Source organism: Phycodurus eques, chromosome 22 (genome assembly GCF_024500275.1).
Source record: "Phycodurus eques isolate BA_2022a chromosome 22, UOR_Pequ_1.1, whole genome shotgun sequence".
NCBI classification, from domain to species: domain Eukaryota; kingdom Metazoa; phylum Chordata; class Actinopteri; order Syngnathiformes; family Syngnathidae; genus Phycodurus; species Phycodurus eques.
In genome coordinates, this window is record NC_084546.1 from 5,735,591 (window position 1) to 5,758,876 (window position 23,286).

Sequence of the window (23,286 nt, forward strand, 5' to 3'; positions counted from 1 at the left end):
TCCCCCCCCCCCTTCATGTTATTTTTATGCTAATCTAGCTTGTTATCTTTTACACAGAAGCCCAGAAAGCCAAAGAAAAAAAAGTGCGGCAGTTTGTTGTGTGTTCATCAAGAAGATCATCTGTGAGGTCAGGGCTGGATTTGTAACACAACAAATTCTTTTCATCCCGCTTTTAAACGTATTTACGCAACACTTGTCCAAAAACGTTCAGAAGTGTTTCCCAGTCCTTGTAGCGTTTGAGCAGAAAGCCTCCAGAACCAGAAGAAATTCAAGTACGGAACACAGGTAAGTAATAATTTATGTTTGGTTCTCTATCTTATTATAATTCCGTTTTAAAGACCGTGTCTCTTTAAACACTACAAAAGACACCCCATCCATCACATCTCCGAGCTAAAGACACATGTGCTTAGATGTTTAAAATGCGGTGGTCTCCGGTGGCCACGGCAGCCCACCACGCGCCGTTTCCGCTTCAGGCCAGCTGCGGTTTGAAGTCGCTCATCAAACGCTAATCACTGTGGATTTCCTTAGCTCTCTCCAGGGGAACCAAATCTCGTTTGTTCGCAGCGCCCCCAACGCTACGTTTTGAGTACAACTACAGCCTCGGGTTCTTAAAACCGCACACTTCCGCTCATTTATACCCCCCAAAAAAAAAAAAATCAAGAAATGTGTGAAATGCATAGTAAATAAATGTTATAATGAAAACATTCATTTCACTTTGAAGTTCTTCAGCAACTGCCTATTTGAAACCTGGTACTGTACTGACACCTAGTGTTAATTTTCTCTATAACTTCTGTGGGAGCCATTTAGTTGCTCAATGAAATGAACCTAACGTTTGATTTGTGTGTGTGTGTGTGTGTGTATATATATATATATATATATATATATATATATATGTGTATATGTTGTTGTTGTTTTTTTTTAAATTCAAAACCACAGACCGCTAACCACACGTCTACTATGCTTCCCAGCGTCTGTCATATTCCAGCATTTTCCATACAAAGAATCTCATCAAGGTCAACTACTGTAAGTATTTATGAATAAATACATTTGAATGCAATCGACGAATGCCATATTGAGTTAGATGTTTAATACAAAAGTAAATGAGAATTGTTGTTTGTTAGAGGTTTTAAAACAGGGATGCAGTTGCTTGTTTGTTTGTTTTTTTTCTTTTTTATGAAATATATCTATTAGTGTTATAAACATGAAAACTGTCCGAAATGCCGACAGTCCCGGAAATAAAGTGCACCCTTCGCGTACTTAAAGAAACGTGGATGTGGTGCGAGATTTGCGCAAAGCAGGCAAATTGCTTAACCATGCTCACAATCTGATAAACTTGGCCAAACTAAGATAATCTATAAGCCTCATATACACCCAACGTTACCAGTGAAGATGGGGGACATTTTCTTAAGAATAAAAATACATACATTCAAAAAAAAAATAATAATACTACGAGTGGTATTAATCTGACAATGTGTATGATGATGGTATGCAGTGGTGTAGAACTGCACTGCATTGTACTGAGAGCTGTTTCTATTTTGCCCATCCAAAGTGGGATAAGTTAAGACGTATAATAGTCATAATAATAATGTCATTTCTAAAAATAATAATCATAATAAGATTGGACCAAGGGACCATTTATGGTTACTTCAGCCAGAATGTATCAATTTCTATCACCTTTATAAAAATAGTCATTTACAATACGAAATTGGTAACGTTATCATGAATCCAATTGAATAATGTATTATTTTATATATTTGTCATTATTTGTCAGTATCTGAAAATGATTTTTTTTAAATTAATTGACTTAATTTAATCTAGTAAATAAAAAATATATGATTGTTATTATAAGTAAATGCAGAACAAAAAATATATGTATAAGAAAAAAAAAACACTCCAGTTTTGTGGGTAGTTTGACCATTTTTCATGTTTGGCATTTCCAAAAAATGCTCTACATGAAAATATTTGGATTTGGAGTTTGGGAGTTTTCAGTATCTTTTTAGAATCAATCCGAAATGTGCATTTTAGTCCAACATTTACAATATCTATAAATAATGATGATTCTGCTGTGGTCTGAATTTTTTTTTCCGGAGCCAAGACATAAACACACGTAGTTGAATGTCAACCATATCTTTGAAAAGCAAATAAATCCCACCGTCCCTAATGATTTTCTTCCCCGGCTCGCACGCACATGTGCACTTTGACCGTGAGGTCAAGCCTGGAAATCTCTAAAAGTGCGCGCGCCAACACGGTTCCACGCGACGCTCGGAACAATGTTTACTCTGTTCTGAAACGTGAGCGCCGCACCCACCGAGCGAGAACCCGAGCGGCCCTCCGCTCGCTCTTAACACCTGCCACCCAGTCCGATATGTTGGCCTATTTCTCCTATCGTTACCGCAGGAAAATGCACCGTTTTGGTAGTGTGGTGCACGCGCGCAGTTTTAGCACTTCGGTTATGTTGGTACGGATGAACGGAGGAGACATTTATTAGGGCTGAACATGAGTTGGCTGAACTTTCCAAATCAGTAAGTGACATTTTAACTGCTACTAATACTAAAGATCTTCCAAGATTATGAACTTTATATAGAACTTGGAATTATTATGTCAGCGAAATCTCTCCTTTATCAATACAGTAAATGTTATCTTTCTAAACAGATGCTCACGTAGAGTATGTCATGTTAACAATTGTCATTATCTCTATGGTGCTGTTTATTGCCCCGCTATTTATTGGGGGAAATAATCACGTGTCAATTGAGTCAACATATTCAAAGTTTGCACAAAGCACGGTCATAACTCTGGCTCTTACGGTTATTGTAATCCGGACCTTTGAAGACCAATCTTTTCTGTTGAAATGGGTTCAGTCAGACGCAAAGATAACATTCATCACCACGTGTTTTCTTGACGTAACGTTTAGGTTCCTCACATGTATAGTAGGACACAATACCGGGGCGGTTCGGTGCACAAATGCAACGGGTAAACACTAAATGAATGTCCCGAAATGATTGTAAATGGGCCTAAGTTTGTGTGCGTCTAATTGTGGTTATAACCACTGTAATTATCAGGGCAGGTTAGGTCAAAGTCACATAAAAAAAACGCACCGAAAACACAGGACAAGTTTTATCAATGCTCACTTTTCATTGACAGTTTGATATTTGTTGTTTTGCAGTGGCATTAAATCATAATGGAAGCTTTTTGTAATATTTGGCAGCTCAGTTGGAGTAAAATAAGGTAAATAAGGTTTTATTTATGGCCTGCATTGGAAGGACAGTTTATTATTATTATTAGCACCATTTGGTGCTATTATGATGGTGAGAAACAAAAGAGAATATTTTGAAAAGGAAATATTTTAAAACAGAATAAGCATTTTTAGAAAGGAGAAAATTAGCAATATTTTGAAAAAATAAAACAAAGTACTTATTAAAAACAGAAAATATGTTTAAAAGATGCAAAATATGTTTTTAATAATATAAGATGTAGATAAAAGTAATGTAACTTCATAAAGAAAATAATAAATGTTTTGAAAAAAATACATATTGATTTGAAAAAGAAACAATAATATTTAAAAGAAACATTTTTTACTTATTTAAAAAAAATATATGACCCCCCCCACCCAAAACATATCTAAAAAAAAAAAAAAAGAAAAACAATACAATTCTTCTGATTTCTTTTTTAATATTTTTTTCTTTTTTTTTTTTTTTACAAAAAAAAGTTAGCTTTAAGAATATAGAGAAATCAAAAGTTATCTTTAACACGGCCTACCTATTTTTTAGCATCGCATAAACCTTGATCCACCCATCATTGATTCCAACGCTATTGTTCCCCAATAAATGAATGACTGATGTAATTATTTAATAGCCAACTGCTCACAAACATTTACTGCTTGCCGCTGAGGTCTTCTGAGACGAATCAGATCCAATTTTGCTTATCACTGTTCATGGCATAATAACCATTCTCTTCTTTTAGCGTGCGTTGTACATTATGTAAACATCGCACTACCGAATCACGTTGTCCTGCACGTACAAATAAACACAGTAACATGAGGTGGAAAGTTTGTAATTCAGGACATGAATCTGTGTAGGAACTTCTTGGGTCAAAAAATAAAGAAATAAAGACCTGACTTTGAGTCTTCATAAAAGAGGCTTCAAACTGTTTCATGCCAGTTGACGAAAAACTACTCAAACTAGTTGAAAACAAAAAAGCAAAGGAGAATTAAATAACATCTATTCAAGCAAACAAAAGTATGCTCGCTTAATGTTCACACACAATGCGAAACGTAGTGTCGATGGTGCGCTACTTACCTTTTAAGCGACGGATATCTGAACACGGTTTTCCCCCTAATTTTACGATAAAATCTTGTCTCAATTCTTGATATTTCATCATTAAATATTATCCAAGTGTAAAAATAAGTTTGTAAAATGTGAAAACTAATTAGAAAAAATGATTAGTTTTCTTTTCACTTTATCATGTTCATACTTATTGCTATACAATGATGAAATGTAATATTGTATTTCAAATGTAAGCATATTGTTCGTAGTAAAACGGTGAAAACAATCGAACATGTTTCTGCAGGAGTCTTTGCAGTTATTATTATTTAATACTCATTTATTATGCAAGTCTAAAAACACATTTAATCCGAGTTGCTAACGAAATGTTGAAAGCAATACAAAATAAATGTATAGTAACTTACTAACCATAGATATGAAAACATAAAACAAGAAAATGTAATGAAATTGCCTTGAGACGTTTACCTTATTTGAAATGAAAAATAGCGCCATCTGCTGCATTTGAGAGCACACTGACCCTCATGTCGTCTTGACATACATACACTGTGAACGGATACACGCTTAAAAGATTTCATGTCTCACTTCATTTGAAAGGTGGCAATCAAAAAACACACATCTTTGTGTTTCCTTTTTTTTTCATGCACACACAAACACACGTGCGCAAACACACACACACACACACACACACACATGAATCACTGGTGTGAACTAACTTCATTCCGGGCAGACATTTCAGTAAGGTCATTCGCACAATTTACTGTGCGTGTTTGCATTCCAGCTCAAATGCACTGAAACTCTTGAGCAGCACCCTCCCACACAAACACACACACACACACACACACACTGGCCACAATATTATCATCTCATGCAATATAACCTGTTGTACCATGGAAATGCATCTTTACAAATGGAAAAAAATCCAATATAGCGATATACAGTACATAATATGTTGAAAGGATTTTGCTGCATGAGTCACGGAATCCCACAAGGCTCTGTTCTCTGCCCATCATTTAGTGGGCGTCAAAGTTTGATGATTATTTTGACAATTTACCATGCAAACGGTGTTGCGAGGGCTCGTCCGCCACTGCTCGCGGCTTTCGTTTTCGATGCGTTTGTGTGGTTTCTAGCGGTATGGAAAATCGGTTTATCTTATTTATATTCACGCGAGTGTCAAAACAGACAATCAATCCGAGGTGATTATCTTCGGTAAGGCCAAAAGCACTTGTATTGAATGGCATTTGCCTTTTCACCTCGTGATCTGATCGTGGAATGCAGTATCTGCCACGGGATTAATGTTTGGGGGGCCCTTTCTGCAGCATTTCCACGTCGTAAATGTAAAATATCCAAACGCGGTGTTGTCGTCGTTGTTGTTGTTGTTGTTGACCTTTGGCAGCTCCCCCCACCCCACCCCACCCCGCTTAAAAGGCTCCTGGATTTCCACTTCCTAACAATGGCCTGACCCGTCCCGTCCCGTCCCGTCCCTCCTCCAGGGGCGGAAAGGCCGACACCGCTGAACAGTTTCGAAGCCAGATATCTGAGAGAACAATGGTCAAGGATAAGGCAGGCATCCAAACACAAGGGATCCCATCGTGATTACTGTTAATAATTACAGTCGGGAGTAGCAACTGCGGCGTAATTTATTGATGGCTGAACAGCCGGCTGTCACAGTTGCGCTCCAAATGCTGGAGGAGGAGGCAAGGCCGGTGGAAAGTGTGGATTTGTAGCGCTCAATCAGGTATGTGACCGCACAATAAGATGTTAGGTGCGTCATTCCAGAACAGGAGGATCATTTAGGGAGCAACATTTTTTCAAACCAGACCAATTATTTTGTCTATTTTTGAATGACATCAAGAAAAACAGATAATAAGCCATCATAATTTGGTTTGTCCAGTTCAACCATCAACGGTATCGTTTTTGTGCGATCTTATCATCTGGTATTTTGCTGTATTGTGTAATAGTCAGGCACCTGAAAAACCTCTTTCAAAATTTGCTCACTGAATAAGTCATTTTCAGTGTTAAATAAATGTAATTGAAATGCAAATTGGACGTTACACTAACAGTGTCGCATATCAACGCTTATGTTAGTTTTTGCTCAAGAATACACGCCAGCTGAGTTTGCTGCCGTGCTATGTGGTCAGAATGAACTTGGCGAGACAGTATCATTTGGGAAAAAAAAAAAGAAACCCATGAATAATGTACAGTATTTTCCCGATTATACGAGTAACAGGGTTGAGTTTTTTTTGAGCGACACACTCCGCACGGTCACACCAATTAGCTCAATGTCGTTACTACTGAGCCGTGCAGCTCACTTGTTTTTGTTTTTTTTCCTCTTCCTCTCGATCGCTAAAACGCTTCTAGTAATAGGTCACAAGTTCAGAGTGTAATTATGAATATGAAGATAAAACAAAATGTTTCAACAATGACAAGGAAGACATCAACAAAGTCCGACCCCGAGAAGCTGATTTAAATTTAAACTTGTTTAGGAATCACTTTGACTCAAACATTTTTCTCAGGACAACTATACTTTACACACGTCGTGCATTGGAAATGTCACGGGGCACAGACAAAATGTCCTCCAAATCGGGACTGACCCCCATAAAGTAAAGGTGCCTTCTATTGTATGTTTAAAGGAAGCGATTCATTGAAAGCAGCACTCTCTGGCATCGCTCTCTCTTTATCAGATCTGACAAGCGATCCAGACCTCGCGCGCTCTCCCATCTGGACCTTTGTTGTTCACGGTGTTCAAAGGTGATCTCACAGTTGTTGTTGCGCTTTCACGGCTCTCGGCAGCGACAGGTCCTCGGAGGTAGCGCGAGCGGCCGTCATGCAAGCGGGGGCCAACCGGTACGCGGTGGCGCGCTCCCTGTACTCGGAGGAGTCGTTCGCCGAGGAGCACGAGAAGGTTTACAGGCGCCGCAAGACCGCGCTGGACCACGTCAAGCAGTACTTCACGTAAGGCGCGCTTCAGTACGCTTTGACACTTTACAGATGACGAGGTGATTGCGCTCGACGACTTTCAGTCGATAAAGTGACTTTGGAAAAAAGGTAGAAAATCCAGCATTCGTACACGTTATTTTTGTGCTCGCGGAGGACATTTTCCCCATAGAAATGAAAAAGTTCCATGTTTCAAAAAGGCATTTCATTTGAACCTTCTCAAGTCATTTGTGCGAAATAAGGTATTGACGGCACTGTTAAAGTGCCAAAAGAAGTAAATCACCGTTCATAATAAAAGAAAGCAGGATACCCTAACTTTGGTAACAAGTGACATATTGTAAGGGCATTGTAGTACTGTACACTTTGATGGATAATGTGTTGATCTTTGAATAGTTTAATAGCACACCTGCGTAATACTGAAACTTGAACAAGGTGGTTCTAACTTTGAAGTCGGATGCAACTTTTTCCCCCCGATAATTGAAAAACTCGTTAAGTGTCTGTCAGCAATATCGGTGGGTCCGATCGGAAGTTGTTATAAGGAGCATTTTTTTCTCACGTTTATTATCGCCGTAGGTGTGACGCCAGACGTGCCAAAAATGCCGTTCTGTCCCTCCTGCCAATCATCGGCTGGATAAAGATCTACCGAGTGAAAGAGTGGCTGCTGAGCGATATCGTGTCGGGCGTCAGCACCGGACTCGTCGCTGTCCTGCAAGGTTTGTTTCAACTGTTAAGTCGTGTTTTTTTTGCGATATTCTCCGTACGTGTAGCTTGGACCGGAAGAAATGTCATCCGTGAGCGACAAACCGCTCGAAGCGAGCACACTTTACCTCTGATCTGGAGAAGTGAGCGAGCGAGAGTGGTATTTTTGTTTTTTATGAACGACGTTGTACAACAGTGTAACATTTTTGACAAAAAGACTGAGAATGGGCACTCATCGTTGAAAAGCCTTTTGGCAGTGTTGATATTTTTGTATTCCAGTCAGGTGGAAATGTGCGATGAAGTCTGAAATGTGACATATGCACATTGTCATCAATTGAAGCAAAAAAAAAACAAAACGTTGCGTCAACTGTTTAATTGCGTACATTGTATGTCATTACGATGAAGTCGTATCATTTTGCGTTTTCAAAAGTGTAATACCGTCGAGTAGTACACATTTTTTGGGTGTCTGGAACGGATTGTTGCTATTCCCATTCATTTGGATGGAGAAAGTCGATATGAGATGCGAGCGATTTGAGCGCGGTCACGGAATGAATTACCGTCAACGTGTAACGCTGTAACGTACCGGTAATGTTATTTGCATCTTTTAGGTTTGGCCTACTGCCTCCTGGCTTCTCTTCCACCCTGGTACGGCCTCTTCTCCGCGTTCTTCCCCGTCGTCATCTACTTTTTCCTCGGAACCTCCAGACACATCTCAGCGGGTGAGGCCGCTCTCCTTTTCCGGCCGCGTTTCGCGTGGCGCCGTCGTGACCCTCCGGCGCCGTTTTCCGAAGGTCCCTTCCCGGTGCTGTGCCTGATGATCGGCTCGTCGGTCACCAGGCTGGTACCGGACGAAAGCCCGCCCGCTAACATCACAGGTTTCGAAGGCCTCACCAAGGACGAGCAGAGAGTGTTGGTGGCCTCGTCTGTGACGTTCCTCGTCGGAATCATGCAGGTGAAAATGTGTGGCTTTTGAAATCGCTTCCTTTTTTTTGTCTTGATAGCATTATATTTGGAAAATGTTCCAAAGTCTTATTGATCTTACGTTATGTACATATTAATTATTATTGTTTCATGAAAATGCAAAAACAATACAAAACACAACTTTTTTTTATAAAATGTGAAAAATGAAAAGACTGAACTTATTCTCTAAATTATGAATAAGGATGCGATTGTGTGTCTATTTTATGCAGGTTATATTACCATTTGAAGTTTCCCCTGACGAAAATATGAATATATTTCTTATTCCGTCCAACGTTTGAGCTCAGAGGGATCGCTGCGTTTCTTTTGACATTTGGAATCTGAACGGAATTCATATTTTTCACCATTTTAGTGGGAAGGTTTGAGTTTGTTTTGGAGAATTTATGAGGATGGATTTCCGGCATTTTGAAGTATATCTCTGAAACGATGACGGCGACCTACTTGTGCCTGGCAGCTGGCGATGGGCATCCTGCAGGTGGGCTTCGTGGTCACGTACCTGTCGGACACTCTGGTGTCCGGCTTCACCACCGCGGCCGCCATTCACATCCTGGTGTCCCAGCTGAAGTTTGCGCTGGGCCTGCAAGTCCCCGGAATAAGCGGACCGCTCTCCATTATATACGTAAGCCAAGGAGAAGTAAAAAGCTTGTGATTCGGCGTTAGCTCAGCGTGCGATAATGAGGATTATTTTTCTTGATGGATTTTTTTTTAAACAGACTCTGGAGGTCATCTTCAACAAGATCCAATCCACCAACGTTTGCGACGTGGTCATCTCCTTGGCGATCATGGTGGCGGTGTTCGTCGTGAAGGAGCTGAACGACCGATTTAAAGCCAAGTTGCCCGTTCCCATCCCTATTGAGGTCATCGTGGTGAGGGGCTCTTTACAGCACAGTTCCACCTGAAGGATCGGTCCTCACGAACACGATAACGTTCACCTTCGTTGCGACTCGTGTGATTTATGAGTTAATTTACGGTGTGGTTATCTGTCATTTGGAAAGTGAACGGCTGTCAATCATTTCACGATGTTTGCAAACAATTAGACGCCAATGTGTTCCTCAGACCGTCATCGCATGCGGCGTTTCGTACGCGTTCGACTTCAGGAGCAAGTACGGCGTCGACGTCGTCGGTCATATTCCGAAGGGGTAAGACGATTTGCTCGCCGCTGACCTTAGCCAGCCGCGCCATATGCAAGCAGTGAGCTTTTAAAGAAGACAAATTACGCATACGCACTCTTTAGCTGTTATTGATTTTTTATGTCAAAGTCAACACATAATGTATGAAGAAAAAAGTTGAATCAGTGGTGGGAAATTCAGCATTAAAAAGATGTGAAAAGTTGGATGGAATTGAAAAACAGAGCTGAGAGAGTTGCGGTGTGCAATGTCGCTTGTCAGGTACGAGCCTCCGTTGGCCCCCAACCTGCACATCTTCCAAGACACGGCCATGGAGGCGTTCCCAATGGCCATAGTGGGTTTTGCCGTGGCCTTCTCCGTAGCTAAAGTCTATTCTGTGAAACACGACTACACCATAGATGGAAACCAGGTGCATAGAGAAAAAAAAAGAAAAAAAGAAATGTGACTTACGATTTGATTTTTGGATATTTTCTTATTGTATTTGTAACTACACGACGCTTAAAGCGCAAGACGACACGGTGGATGTCTTTTGAATTGTTTGAATGATTTTTTTGTAGGAGCTGATCGCTTTCGGAGTCAGCAACATTTTCGGCGCGTCCTTCAAGTCTTTCGCAGCCAGTACGGCGCTGTCCAGGAGTGCAGTGCAGGAAAGTACCGGGGGGAAAACTCAGGTCATCCAAAAATCACTCTTCATTCATACGCACGAATGCCCAGCACACCTTTCATTCAATGCATTCTGTTGTGGCTTTTGATCACTGGCACCTCTTCAGGTAGCCGGCTTGCTGTCAGCCGTCATCGTGATGATCGTCACCTCGGCCGTGGGATTTCTCCTGGACCCCCTCCCGAAGGTCGGCGTCCTCTCATCCCTTTTTCCCGTTCAGTTGGTCACACCCGTTGTCTCGCGTTCCCGACAGTCCGTGCTGGGCGCCGTGGTCATCGTCAACCTGAAGGGAATGCTCACGCAGTTTCGAGAGGTGCCCTACCTGTGGAGGCGGGACAAGGCGGACTGCGTAAGCGGAGCGAATTACAGACAGACGCGCCGCAGCTGGAAGAGAATCATATTCAAGCAACACTTTTTCTTTTGTCTACGTACAGGCGGTGTGGTTGGGCACGTGTATCGCAGCCGTCTTACTGGGGTTGGATCTCGGTCTAGCCGCGGGACTCGGCGTGGAAGTACTCAGCGTCGTCCTCAGGGCTCAGTTGTCAGTATCTGACCATTGACGCTAACGTACAGTATTTTCCTTTTTTCTGTAATGTGGGGACGTTGCATTACGTTGTCTTTGCGTGGGAAAGGGATTTCAGGTGTTACGGCTGCGGGATTCATAACTGGATTCATTTGGCCACGATGATGTCTTGGGAATACAGAAATTGTGGTTTTGTTCACATTAGAGCATTTTTGAAAACGTAATTGGGATTTCGGTGAGGCGCAATGACCCTTTTATCCACAACACGCACCGTCATCTTCGCTTTCATATGTTACATCCCGCGGGGTCAGTAACGTCTGGGGAAGCAAAGAAACAGAGTGGGATTGGAACAAGGTTTTAGTGTAATAGTGGTGTAAATCCAAACAAGAGCGAAATCTATCAATATTTCACGAAAGCCGATAAATAACATTGACGTATACTCACACGCAGATAGAATGTCAGCCAAGCGAAACGACGAAAGACTCCAGCAAGGTCCGAAGTTCCCTTTGTGGGATGTTGGCCCAACGTTGCACCGCTGAATCAGAAAGCGTTCCGAGCGCAAAGACGGACTGCCCCGAAGATGTCAAAAATGGAATTTGACCTTGATCTAGACCGGTATTGACCTTTGTGCGGTCATTGCGCGCATACAACTTCATTATGACAAAAACGGAGTTAGCTCACTGTAGCTGTCATTGGCTGATATATGGGCGGCTCTCTCACGCCGCGACAAAATTGCACACGTGCTCGTCACGCCGCTCGCATTTGGATTCGGAGACAGGTTTATGCGGCGTTTGTACATTAGACACGGCTTTGGCCGCTCTTGTCAAATGTTTGTACTCGTTCTGTTTCAGCCCTCGCTGCAGCGTGCTGGCCAACATTCCCGGCACCGACATCTACAAGGACAGAAAGGACTACGTCGACGTGAGCGGGCGACGGCGTAATTGGCCGTCGGTAACACCGCTGACGTAAAATCCAAACGTATTTCTCCTCCAGATATACGAGCCAGAAGGAGTGAAGATTTTCCGAATCCCGTCGCCAATCTTCTTTGCCAATATCGAGTTCTTCAGGAGCAAACTGGTAGAAGCTGTAAGTCTGTCTTTGAATTTTTTTTGGTGTTGTTTTTTTTTTCCTCCCTAATCTGGCAATAATATAATGAGTTTGCCTTCTACAAGATGGCAGAGAGAAAAAAAAGTACCATACAATCTAGCGGTGCATAACGAGATTTAGTGTCGTAAATGACAAACCAAGGTGGCTCTTAAAATTTCCCACAGGTGGGATTTAATCCACTGAGGATCCTCAGGAAGCGGAATAAGGCGCTGCGATTGATCCGGAAGCTTGTCAAGAAAGGTTATCTGCAGTGGACGGCGGTAAGCGATAACTTGCTCACGTAGAAAAAGCATTTCCACAAATGAATGGGTTATTACATTTGATTGCATTTGATCTCACACCCGTTTTGATACGATCACTCCGCTGTAATTCAACTCAATATTATATTGTAAGCGTGAAAAAGTCATTTGCGCCCCAAATATTTTGGGACATAAACTTGTACAGTGATGCAAGTAAGCCTCGCTTAGGTATTTTTTATTGATGGTATGTTTGATGATCTATATACATATATATGGTCGTAATTTGGTGTACAGAACAGAATAGAAATCAATACATAAATTGATAAATCCTAAAAATAGGATGACAGTTATTTGTTTGTAATTTAAAACATTTTGTCTACTGAAATTGATGTGATTTAACTTTAATTAGCACCCAAATTACGTTTGAATATAAAGTAGCAAATTATGATGGAAGATGCAATTAGGTCATACACTTTATTATTATTATGACGATTATTATTATTATTTTTGTTGTCGTGGTCATTGTAATGACGTAAAATGAATAAATGTAATATTAAAGAAAATGTAATGGTATTCCTTTCAAATGGGCTTCTCTTTATGTAAAATGAATAAACCAATCATTTAGAAATGTTGATATTTTTGTTTTTTGTCACTTAAGTCTTGCAACAAATTGGCATCCGATTACTTTTGCAATAAATTAAACATAGCGCGCATATAATATTCAGCCTGTGGCGGATCGTTGTGGTTTATTTGTATTTTTTTTCCGATTATTTGACAATACACGGTCTATGCGCTTTATGGTCCGGTCTTATTGAACATTACTGCTTTATATGATCATTTTGTAGCTTTCTCTCCCAACAACTGGAGGAAGAGGCCTCGGCCAGCGATATGGATGAAAGCTATCGATGAGATCTCGCTGGGTGTAACAACAGCAATATAGATAGTCGTAGTTTTCCCAATCTCCAGTGTCATAAATACTACAGCTTCAAACGGCAAAGAGCTTTACCGCAATGAAGATTAGATAATCGTTTGGAATCAGACAGACTCAGCGGATCCTGTGCAATAAATATTACAGGTTATGAGTTATTGTGTTCTGTTACAATACAATTGGAAAAAATGAATAACTCATAGCTGTAAATCAATCCTACTACCGTTGTCGCGTTTTATAAAAGCAGCAGCTATCGCGCCTTCTCGTCGAGAGGGAAAACATGCGGAATGAGGATGCGAGCCGATATTTCCCCTCCCAGAACGGCTTCCTGAACACCTCGAGCGGCCCCGTCAAGGAGTCGGCGGAAGCGGAAAGCGACGCGGAGGGACGGGACCTGCCCACGGACTTGAAGGAGCTGCCCGGCCGCGTGGACTGGAACGCCGAGCTTCCCGCCGACATCATTGTTCCCCGGGTGGACCTGCACAGTCTGGTCCTGGACTTCGCGGCCGTCTCCTTCCTGGACGTCTCCGCTCTGAAGGGTCTCAAAGCGGTCAGTGGATATGTCGATCGCGCGCGCCACGCCGCATTCTCACCGCGCCGTACTCGTTTGCCGCAGGCGCTCAAAGAGTTCGTCCGCGTCGAAGTGGACGTCTACATTGTCGCCTGCGATCGTAAGTGTCCAATTCTGGATTTCACGCTCGCACACTGTGCCAAAATTGCAACGCAAAACAAAAAATGGACCGAGCGACCGGGGGGGGAAAAAAGTGTACGTTGGAGCGCTCAGAAAACATTTTCAAGGTATTACTGTACTTCATTGGGGAAGCGATGTAATTAATTCCCTAGAATGAAAATGATTCAGTCAGTTGTATTCCCCCTTTTTTTTTTTTTTTTTTAAAGTGTCCTTCAGTTGTATTTTACGTATGTATTTCAATAGTTTTTGCGTGCGCGGTCTCGTAGCTTCCGTCCTGGAGAAATTGCACCAGTGCAGCTTCTTTGATGACGAAGTCCGGCCGTCCATGTTCTTCCTGACGCTGCACGACGCCGCGCTGCACATCCTGAGCAAACATCCCGAGCGCCGGCAAAACAAGTCCGGCTACGGCAAGGTACTCGGAAGTTCCGAGCTTTGTTGTCGCTTTGTGGAAGAATGCGTGCCTAGTTAGACTTGAGTTGTTTTGAGTGTAACACATTTGTATTTGATCTTGAACAAGCGCATTTATTTGGGGTTAGGGCGATTGTACTTAATGTGCAATACATTGGAATGGAATCACTCGGTGGAGTATTTATTTGTCCTACATTGAAGTGCAGTGTGCATACTGTTACAGTGGCTTACAATAATAATTTGAAGAAATGTAAGATTAAAGCCTCTCTGCTTTACACTGGGGTCTAATGAATACGCGGCTGTCTTTGAATGTCTGTCGTGATGGCGGGATTTGGAACGCTCTGTATTTTTCAGGTTTTTTTTGTACCGTACACGTATGAATTGTTTGTTTTGCAGATTCTAACAACGGTCACGACGCACCACCCTGCAGGAGGCCTCAGGAGCAGAGATCGAAATGTACGTATTACCCACATTGACGTTACGGTGCGACGTTACGTGTTATTTTTGTCATAGGTTTTTTTTATTTTTTAATGGACTCTGAGGTGAGTTTGCATGTATGCGGAGTACGGTTATCCCAAAACATAATGCTTGTGTTTGTTTGTATGTAGAATATATTCCATATATTCACGGTGGAGCATTCTGGACACCTCGCGTTGCAGCGACATCACTTTTCCGAGTTTACTACCGTTGAAGTTATTATCGCTGTTGCATGCTAAGAGGATCAACCGTAAATACATCTGTAAATAATAAAATATTGCTGACAAATGAACGGCAACTTTAGCTAAGGAGCAAAGCGCCTATTGATGTTTTATGTTTTTTGTAAACAAGCATTTCACTTCAAAAATGACACACAAACTATTTTGTTCACAGGCGCCAGATCCAGAAACCAGGTTGTAACTTCTGAGTGATTGAAAAAAAAAAAAACAATCTGCCAGACCAAAGGATGAGTTGTTATTTTTTGTGGTATTTTTGTTTCTTTTTCCTCCAAGAACAGCTCATCTGAGCAGAGCGCACTTATCTGAAATGCTTTTGATTTGACAATCTGTATGTACGCCGTCTCCACGTATGCAAAAGAGGTAATTTGGTGTTTTCATACTGTACATAGCAAATTTGTGGATGTGTCGCAATGGCTTTTTATATGCTTTCTAGCTCTATATTTTCAGGATGAGGAGAATAAATGAAGTTTTTGGGAGCATTTTGTTGAGAAATTGTCAATTTCCCGGGCGTATGCCGCCGCCTCGCCCGAAAAACCAGCGGGGACGGGATCACCCACAACTCAAACCAATAATCTATTTGATTAATAGATTATTGGATGAACAAATGTAAAATATCTAACAAAGTTGTAGTACAAATAATAGGTTCCCCCCCCCAAAAAAAATATTTCATAATATGCAGTACCTGTATTGTAAGCCACTGTAATATTATGCAGTTTGAATCTTAACACTGAGCTTAAATATATAGGACAAGAGTGTATTTAAATAATGCTTGAATTAGTGAAATAAATGTGTAAAAACAAACATGTATTTTACTGTACTGAAATGTTACTTGAAAGAAAATACTGTACTGTAAAAGATATACTGACAACCAAAATTCAAGCTTCAGTGTTGTAAATTGAAATCTAAAGTTTAAGGTAAAACATAAAGCAATATGCAAAAAATATATGAGGCTTCACAGAACAGATGCAATCGTACTGTCATTGTATGCACACATTGACTCTTGTGGCACTGGATTTTATTTAGGGGGATGAATATTTTCCCTTTCTGCATATTTGTTATTTTTATGAATTAAAAAAACAAACAATTTGTAATCCATGTGTCATTTTCTTTCCACGTCACAATTATGCCCCAGTCCGTGTTGGTGTGGGCCGACATCACTTCCAATGTTCAGGTACTGTATAAGCTAAATGTTCACATGACGTATTGAAGTTGAACCAAACGCGCTGTTTTCTTTGTGAATGCTCGGGAGCTCCGTGGACTTGGCCTCTGGCCCCAAGCAGCCTAGAAACGCCCCGCAATTGACTTTTGTTCGTTTTTGATTTGTATTTATTTAATGTAATTGAAATTCTGTTTTTTTGTTTGTTTGTGATGACATCAAAACAAGACCCCACCCCCGTTTTATTAAATATAATTTTTTTTTAAAATGTATTATTATTTTATAAAACAACCCTTACGTGCATGTACTGCGGACAAGCAGGTGTGCTCGATCAGATTAGTTAGCAACAATTAGCCGTGTGCGTCGAGGAAAAAAAGGGTTATTAGGGTGTCGTTCCGGGAAATGAGACAGAGCACGCTTGGTGGCCATTTCCGAACGTAAGTTGTACTTTGTTGTCAGGGCGGTGTGAGGAGAACGAGGTTAGCTAAAGTAGGTTTGCGTACTTCTTTCCCACTATTATGCGAGCACAATGTTTGATTGAGCGTGCGTTCTGTGAGGCAAATCAGTTCAAAGTTGACGTCAGGGTTAGCGGCCGTTGAATCCGCGGTCATGCACTACCGGAAGTGGTGTGTTTTCGCTTTCAAAAGAAAAGCTTGTATGTTCAAGCATGCAAATGTTGCTACGTAGTTTTTTTTAAAAATAAAATACAAATTTAACTCCTTGTTTTCCTTCGAACAATAAATGGCTTATTCAAATGTGATGACTTGGAGCGGAAAAATAACTTGATATCAACTTCATTTCTAAAACAGTTTAAAACTGTAGCTCAACTCAACTGTTGGCCATGAATAAAAAATGAACATGAAACAAATAAACAAGAAAACAAAAAGTAGATATATTAAAAATCTATTATAAAAAGCACTTGGCGGTACGGAAACATCTTTGGTCCCAGATGTCGCAGGTCTTACGTTGGCGGTGACATTTCTCCACAATTATGCATCTGTATTGTGCACCTGGCTGCCCCGCCTCCTCGTCCTCCACGCCCCACCCCTTAATTGGTTTCCAAGGGAACCACCAGGTGTGGCTCGTGAGAATCAGAGCACCCGGTGGGTGAATTTAGACCGAGTAGAGCTCACGGCCGAGGATGAGGCTTTATGGTCGACCTTTACAAGAACACGAAAAAGACAAAGCCAACCGACTTGTGGTCATTGGCGTGGCGTCCTGCACCTGAGAGGGGAAATTAGAATTAGTTTTTGTTCCCCCCCCCCCCCCCCCCCCCCCCCACCTCAAATGCCCACAGCCCGTTGTTCCATGCGCTGCGTCTTTGAGTCCGCATGTGGTGTTGCGGTTGTGGGCCAAATGCGGGCTGGGTAAGTACCTTTTGTCACTATTGCACCAACAGTGGTTTTGTAAGCAGTTGAAGTTTATTTTAGTGATAATTATTTGTGCAGTGTTGTAGTTTGTACTTGTCCGAAACAATTTTCCCAAATGTGGCCTTCAGGTACGAGTCCCCCGATGGGCACGGCGCACGCACGCACACCTTCAATCGTGATTCCACTGACGACGGCGACCGGGTCACTCCGGTGTGGATGCTGTCCCATGAAATGAAGGTGAGGATTTCATAGGTGGGCTACGAGATGACTTGCGTGCTGCTTCTTTTTTTGTTTAGTTTTTTGTTAGTTTGATTAGACCAAAAAATATATATATATATTTATTTTTGTTTAACATATGTGATTTTAAAGCAAAAATCCCCTGAAAGTACAATTAATTTTTTTCAGAAATGTATTTCCAAGTGTGATTTATTTGGGGGGGATTTTTCAATCCCATTAAAGTGTTGGTCAAAACATGGCTTTTACAATATTATCCGTCCCCTTAAAATAAAAAAAATATCCCCTAGCACAATTTTTTTTAAATTTAATTGTTATTTTTTTTATTTTTTTAAAATCATTTTATTTGAAAGGGGACAATGCAATTTCCTAAAACACGAAATACACATGGTTAAAAAAGTCAGAATTAGCCATGAGGCTAGTTTTCATCTGTAGTCCACTGGCCATGATTTAAAAAAGCAGTAAAATACATCTACAAGACAATATAATACAGGATACATTATCAAAGAATTATCATACTATTAAGAGAGAATAAAAGCACAAATCATTTGATCATAACAACAACAAAAAACATCATAACATGCTTGTCTTTTAGTGTTGGCAGCTATAGGTGTTAACTAGCCCCAATTTAGAGTTTTTCTTGGGCTATTGGTGAACGTTGATGGCGTTCTGAGAATTCCCGCTCACCTGTGAAGACGAGACAAATACGAAATGTGAGCCTTGCCTCTCATCGAAAGGAATTGACTCGTTGACTCCAAATATTTCAAGACATTACTATTTGTCCGATTGGAAATAGTTTTTAGTTTGGCAACCATGGGTCTGTGAAAGAAAATGGTTATAGAAATGAGATTTAAACTGTCAGACCGTTAGCTGCCTAAACTGTAGAGGCTACCCGCATTCCCCCCTATAATTGCATATTTTTCAAAAGTAATGTAGCGGGTCGACGATGACGATGCAGGGGGTCCTGCGCGACTATACACAAATGTCTTTTTTGCAAATATTTTTAACAGATGCAGCTGTAGTTCAATTTAAAAAGAGGTTGGATAACGACCTACATGATTCCTCAAGAAATATTGTGGTGGATGTCTGTGACATGATGTCATTGTTGGACATTTGCGCTTGTCAGGTGTTCCAGAGCCTTAATCACGCGAGGAGGACGGAGGCTGCGGACAACAACGGGCACTTCTTTGCTGGATGGAGTGAAAATGGTAAAATGACATGATGTCGTGTATAGTGCAACTCTAGTCTCCTCCAAAAGTATTGCAAGGTCAATTCCTGTTAGTTTTAGTTGCACGCTGTACTGAAGACATTTGGGTTTCAGATGGAAAGATGAATATGAGACAAGTTCACAATTCCAGTACTTTATTTCAAGGTTTTCACACAGACGTTTAAAAAGTCAGGACAGAGCACCTTTTGTTTGAGGCCACCCACTTTTCAAGTGAGTGAAAGTATTGGAACAGACATTGTTAAAGGGAGTATCATTGAATATTCTGTGGCTTAATGCTTATTTACAATAACTGAATGATTGAGTTGGCAAGTGTAAGACCTTCTTCCCCCCCCCCCCGATGAACTGTTTTGTCGTTGGGTCATTGATCTTTTTTGCAGAATGAAGCTTCTCCTGATTAGTTTGGAGAATTGTTTTCCCCTTTAAATTGCCAGACAAAATGTTTGTTCTGCTGCTGCTGTCGTGAATGGCATCAATAAAGATGAGTGAGCGCGTTGCAGAAGCAGCCACCGTGTCGTTCCCGCCACCCCGCTTCGCAGATGCGCTTGTGTGTTTTGGATCATCAACGCATCCTCCTTTCCTCCAAACTTTGGTAGAGGTTAATGTTGGACTCATCAGTGTAGGAAACTTCCAAAACTTTTGTGGTTCGTCGCTGTACTTTGCAAAGTCGTTGAGATTTAAAAGAAAACAATTTTTTTTCTAGTGGTTTGCATCTTCCGGTACGGCCTGTATATTTGTTGCGGAAGTGTTTTTGGGCCGGGGGCTTATGATCCCTTCACCCCTGCCCTGTGGAGGTTGGCAGTGATGTCACTGTTGTCTTTGGCAGTTTCTTCACAGCTCTGTTTCTTTGCACTTTTGTTGAGACCCTTGGCTGAGCCGTTTGTGTTGCTCAGTACAGCAGCAGTATTTTTGTTTTTTCAGGATGTTCCGAATTGTTGCATCAGCTCCGCCCAATGTTTGTGCAATAGCTTTGGTTGATTTCCCCCTCGTCTGTCTGCTTGAAAATGGCTCTCTTATCTCCCATAGACGGCTTTCTGGTCTTCATGTTTAACAGCAAATGGCGTTTTCATAGCCGAAAGGCAAACATGAGCGCCGTCAACCGTTTTAGCCATCTAAAAGGCAACACCCGAGCTACTAGAAAGGGCCATCAGTCACATGTTCCAATACATTCGCTCACTTGAAAAGTGGCTGGTTTGAAAGAAAAGGTGCTCGGTCCCGGTTGGTGTAACGCATGTCGATGGAAATGCTGTGAAATCAGATGGAATTCTGAAAGTTTGTCAACTTTGGATCTGAAATGTCTTCAGTATACAACAAAAACAAAGGAATTGATGTTGCCGTTCCGATCTTGGAGTGGACTGTAATTGTGATGTAGTGTTTTAATGAGGGATTTACTGGACAGGAGAATTTTGTTTCAAAGTCGCCAATTTAAAATAAAATACTTGTATTTAGTGTCTATGTAATTTATGGAGTAACTTTAAACATGTTTTACCATAAAATGATCAATGGTAAGACCTCATGATGACGACAGAGCAAATGGCGTTTTAAAGATTGTTTGTTTGGCAAAATGGGATGGAAGTCATCAGAATGTGGTGGGGAGGGGGAGTGTTTGAATCCAGCAATTGCTGTTGTCACCGGTGTTGACAAAATACCTTAATGGGAGAATTGGTTTGACCAGGTTAATATAAAATATTAGCTGTTCATAAAAATGGCCTCAAATGTTGTCAAACATGACTGCTAGAAGGACTTGGTTTTTCCCGAAAGTTAGCAGAATTGGCCAAGTTATTAATCTGCTTTGGCAATATTTGAGTGTAGATTCTGTCATCCAGGAATTGGTAATGTGCAAAAGTATTTGAACTCTTGTTTATAGAAGCCCCCGCCCCCCCCCCCCCCCCCCCCAACTTGTATAAGGGTCAGTTGGCAAGTGATAGTTTTAGGTAAAATAAAAATGCCTGCTCAAATGTATTATGCTTTGCCTTGTTAAAGGAGAAATAAGTTAGACTGGTACTGAAAAGCTTGCAAAGGTTTCTGTAGATTGCTAATATTACATTTGTGCAAAATGTGGGTTTAAAGGTCTTATTTTTATATAGTACTTTTATTTTTTATTTTTTCCGGCTCCCTGTAAATGAATGGTTTAGTTTTTCTGCTGTGCTGTACCCCTCCAAAATAAAAGTATTGCGCAAAAACCAGAATAGAGTGGTCAAGGTGTGTGGAATTGGCACTTGAGCAGTACGATAGGCTGCGAATGAGGTCTTCCTATTTATCATAAATGTGTTTATTATAAGACCTACTCTGTGAATGTTGACCATTGGCGCTTTCCCCTTTCTATAGGCTTTGAGACTTTGTGCGTGTCGCTGTTCCCATGTGCAACGGTGAGTTTCATCTTGATCGCCCGAACACTTTGTCGAGGTCCCGTTCTGCTGGGCTTTACATTGTTGCTGTGTCGACAGGGCTCGTACTGAAGAAGCCGCCATGTCCCGGGATGAGGACGCACAAGCCGTCAATGTTCCGAGCAGCTACGACGTGGTGTTCAAGATTTTGGGTAAAATGTTTCGCATGAATTAAAGGCTACTCAAATCATTCTCACAGAAATGGGCACATCTGATTGTGGTTTGAAAAGGCAATAGGAGAAAATGGTTTACTCTAAAATAGTATTTTTTATTTTTTTTTTTAGACAATCAGAAGCAGTGCAATGAGTAATTTTTAAAATAAAGTAGAAATAATGGACTTGGACCCCAAAATCAATAAGCAGTGTAATTTTGGAAGTGATACAAAACTATTTTCCACTCAGGGTATTGTATTCACCGTACCCTGTGAAGCGCTGATACATTTGGCAGAAAATGTCCAATTTGTCATTCCGCTGGGTCCAGAGCTCCTAAATTTGGTAGAAAGATGTTGCACATAATGAAAATCCCACAGAGTTGGAGTCGTGTAGTGTGATCTCTGCAGCCCTCTGCTGGTTTATTTGAATGTAACAGCTCAAGTTAGCTTCGTGTGTTCTATGTAAATGGGAAGTGACATTTGGACCCTCTGAGGACCAAAGGTACAAGACGTGACTGGACTGTGAGGGCTATGAGCTCTTGTAAAAATGGTTTTGCTGTGCAGGTTTTGGAGTTGTGGTTCCTCAGCCTGGACCGGGTCAGCGCTGAAAACTGTTGTAAGGCTCACATTGTGGAATAAAAGGCTGCTATGTTGCCAAATGCTGTGAATGACTTGTTCAGTAAGTGTGTAAAAGTATCATGCAGGTTAAAAATGAATACAATATTGTTCCCGAGATGATAAGGTAATTCTGGGGCAAACGGAGTAGATAATTGTCATTTTAATGACTTAGAAAAAGAAATAGTTGTGCTGTGTTTTACTATGCACAAGAGCACACTTGTAAAAATATCAGCTAAGTAATGGAAGATGTGCTTTGGCCTTACCTGTAATGCAGCTCACATGAAATTGTAGAAAGGAAAATTAGATTTGATTCTAAACAATTTTAGTGGTTGTGGTCTTTACATTCCCTAAAATATTTCTCCAGATTGCTTTTGTTAGTCAGTGTCTTAATACTGAAATATGTTCAAACTTGAGTCTACAGTTGAACACAAGTGGTGGGAATTGTTTTACACTCCAGATAATTCCAAAGTCCTCACTGGTTTGGGTTTTTTATAAGTGTATAGCCACTGTTTGAGTCAACAGTGCAAAGCTTACATTGTGGCCTAAAAGACTGTGTATGAACTGGAATGTTAACATTGTATGATTCAAATGTCTAACCTTCATTCCCAGGTGTTAAGACTTGCTCTCTCTCAACTGACCAATGTCATTGTATAATAAACTTGCCTTGCCTCCACCAATGTAGTCTTTGTCCCACACACACACACACTATATCTAAGTCAGCCACTTGTAGTGTTTGGATTCAATCATGTTATGTTAGCCTTGTGCACTAAAAGCCTACGTGTGAGGCGTTCCCGTTTCCGTCTAAGTCTAAGTCGACCGTCGACTTAGACTTAAACTTTAACTGCGACTGCGAC

General features: G+C 41.1%; 2 protein-coding genes and 1 long non-coding RNA gene across 8 annotated transcripts in view; all 3 read left to right on the forward strand.

Moving 5' to 3' along the window:
- Positions 1 to 1,646, forward strand: part of large1 (LARGE xylosyl- and glucuronyltransferase 1) — a 91,179-nt gene extending 89,533 nt beyond the window's left edge. Inside the window, exons 16-17 of one of the 2 annotated variants that reach the window (XR_009767501.1) lie at positions 58 to 285; positions 969 to 1,646. Coding sequence is in view for 1 of the 2 variants with exons in the window: in XM_061667284.1 (XP_061523268.1) it covers positions 58 to 126 (69 nt within the window). In the remaining variant the exon portion in view is untranslated. Of the gene's footprint in view, positions 1 to 57; positions 860 to 968 lie in introns of those variants that run through there. The other variant, XM_061667284.1, reaches the window with a different exon arrangement.
- Positions 1,647 to 5,015: 3,369 nt separating this feature from the next.
- On the forward strand, positions 5,016 to 17,659 carry LOC133396962 (chloride anion exchanger-like). Of its 5 annotated transcripts, none has more exons than XM_061667287.1 (20): positions 5,016 to 7,232; positions 7,788 to 7,927; positions 8,522 to 8,632; positions 8,705 to 8,865; positions 9,346 to 9,510; positions 9,605 to 9,757; positions 9,948 to 10,030; positions 10,280 to 10,427; positions 10,576 to 10,689; positions 10,789 to 10,866; positions 10,933 to 11,028; positions 11,114 to 11,220; positions 12,054 to 12,123; positions 12,196 to 12,288; positions 12,474 to 12,569; positions 13,796 to 14,026; positions 14,093 to 14,147; positions 14,434 to 14,579; positions 14,972 to 15,031; positions 15,446 to 17,659. In XM_061667287.1, exons 1-20 carry the CDS (start codon positions 7,105 to 7,107, stop codon positions 15,470 to 15,472), a joined length of 2,262 nt encoding a protein of 753 aa, XP_061523271.1. In that variant the 5' UTR covers positions 5,016 to 7,104; the 3' UTR covers positions 15,473 to 17,659. The 5 variants fall into 5 exon arrangements, 4 of the variants coding, with proteins under 4 accessions (XP_061523271.1, XP_061523270.1, XP_061523272.1 ...); XM_061667286.1 differs by having other exon boundaries at positions 5,016 to 6,015; positions 7,071 to 7,232; positions 13,796 to 14,147; XR_009767502.1 differs by lacking the exons at positions 14,093 to 14,147; positions 15,446 to 17,659.
- Positions 17,660 to 17,804: 145 nt separating this feature from the next.
- On the forward strand, positions 17,805 to 23,088 carry LOC133397347 (uncharacterized). The gene is made up of 4 exons (XR_009767591.1): positions 17,805 to 18,054; positions 19,178 to 19,259; positions 21,605 to 21,645; positions 21,724 to 23,088. It is a non-coding gene; the product is annotated as an uncharacterized LOC133397347 (long non-coding RNA).
- The last annotated feature ends 198 nt before the right edge of the window (positions 23,089 to 23,286 follow it).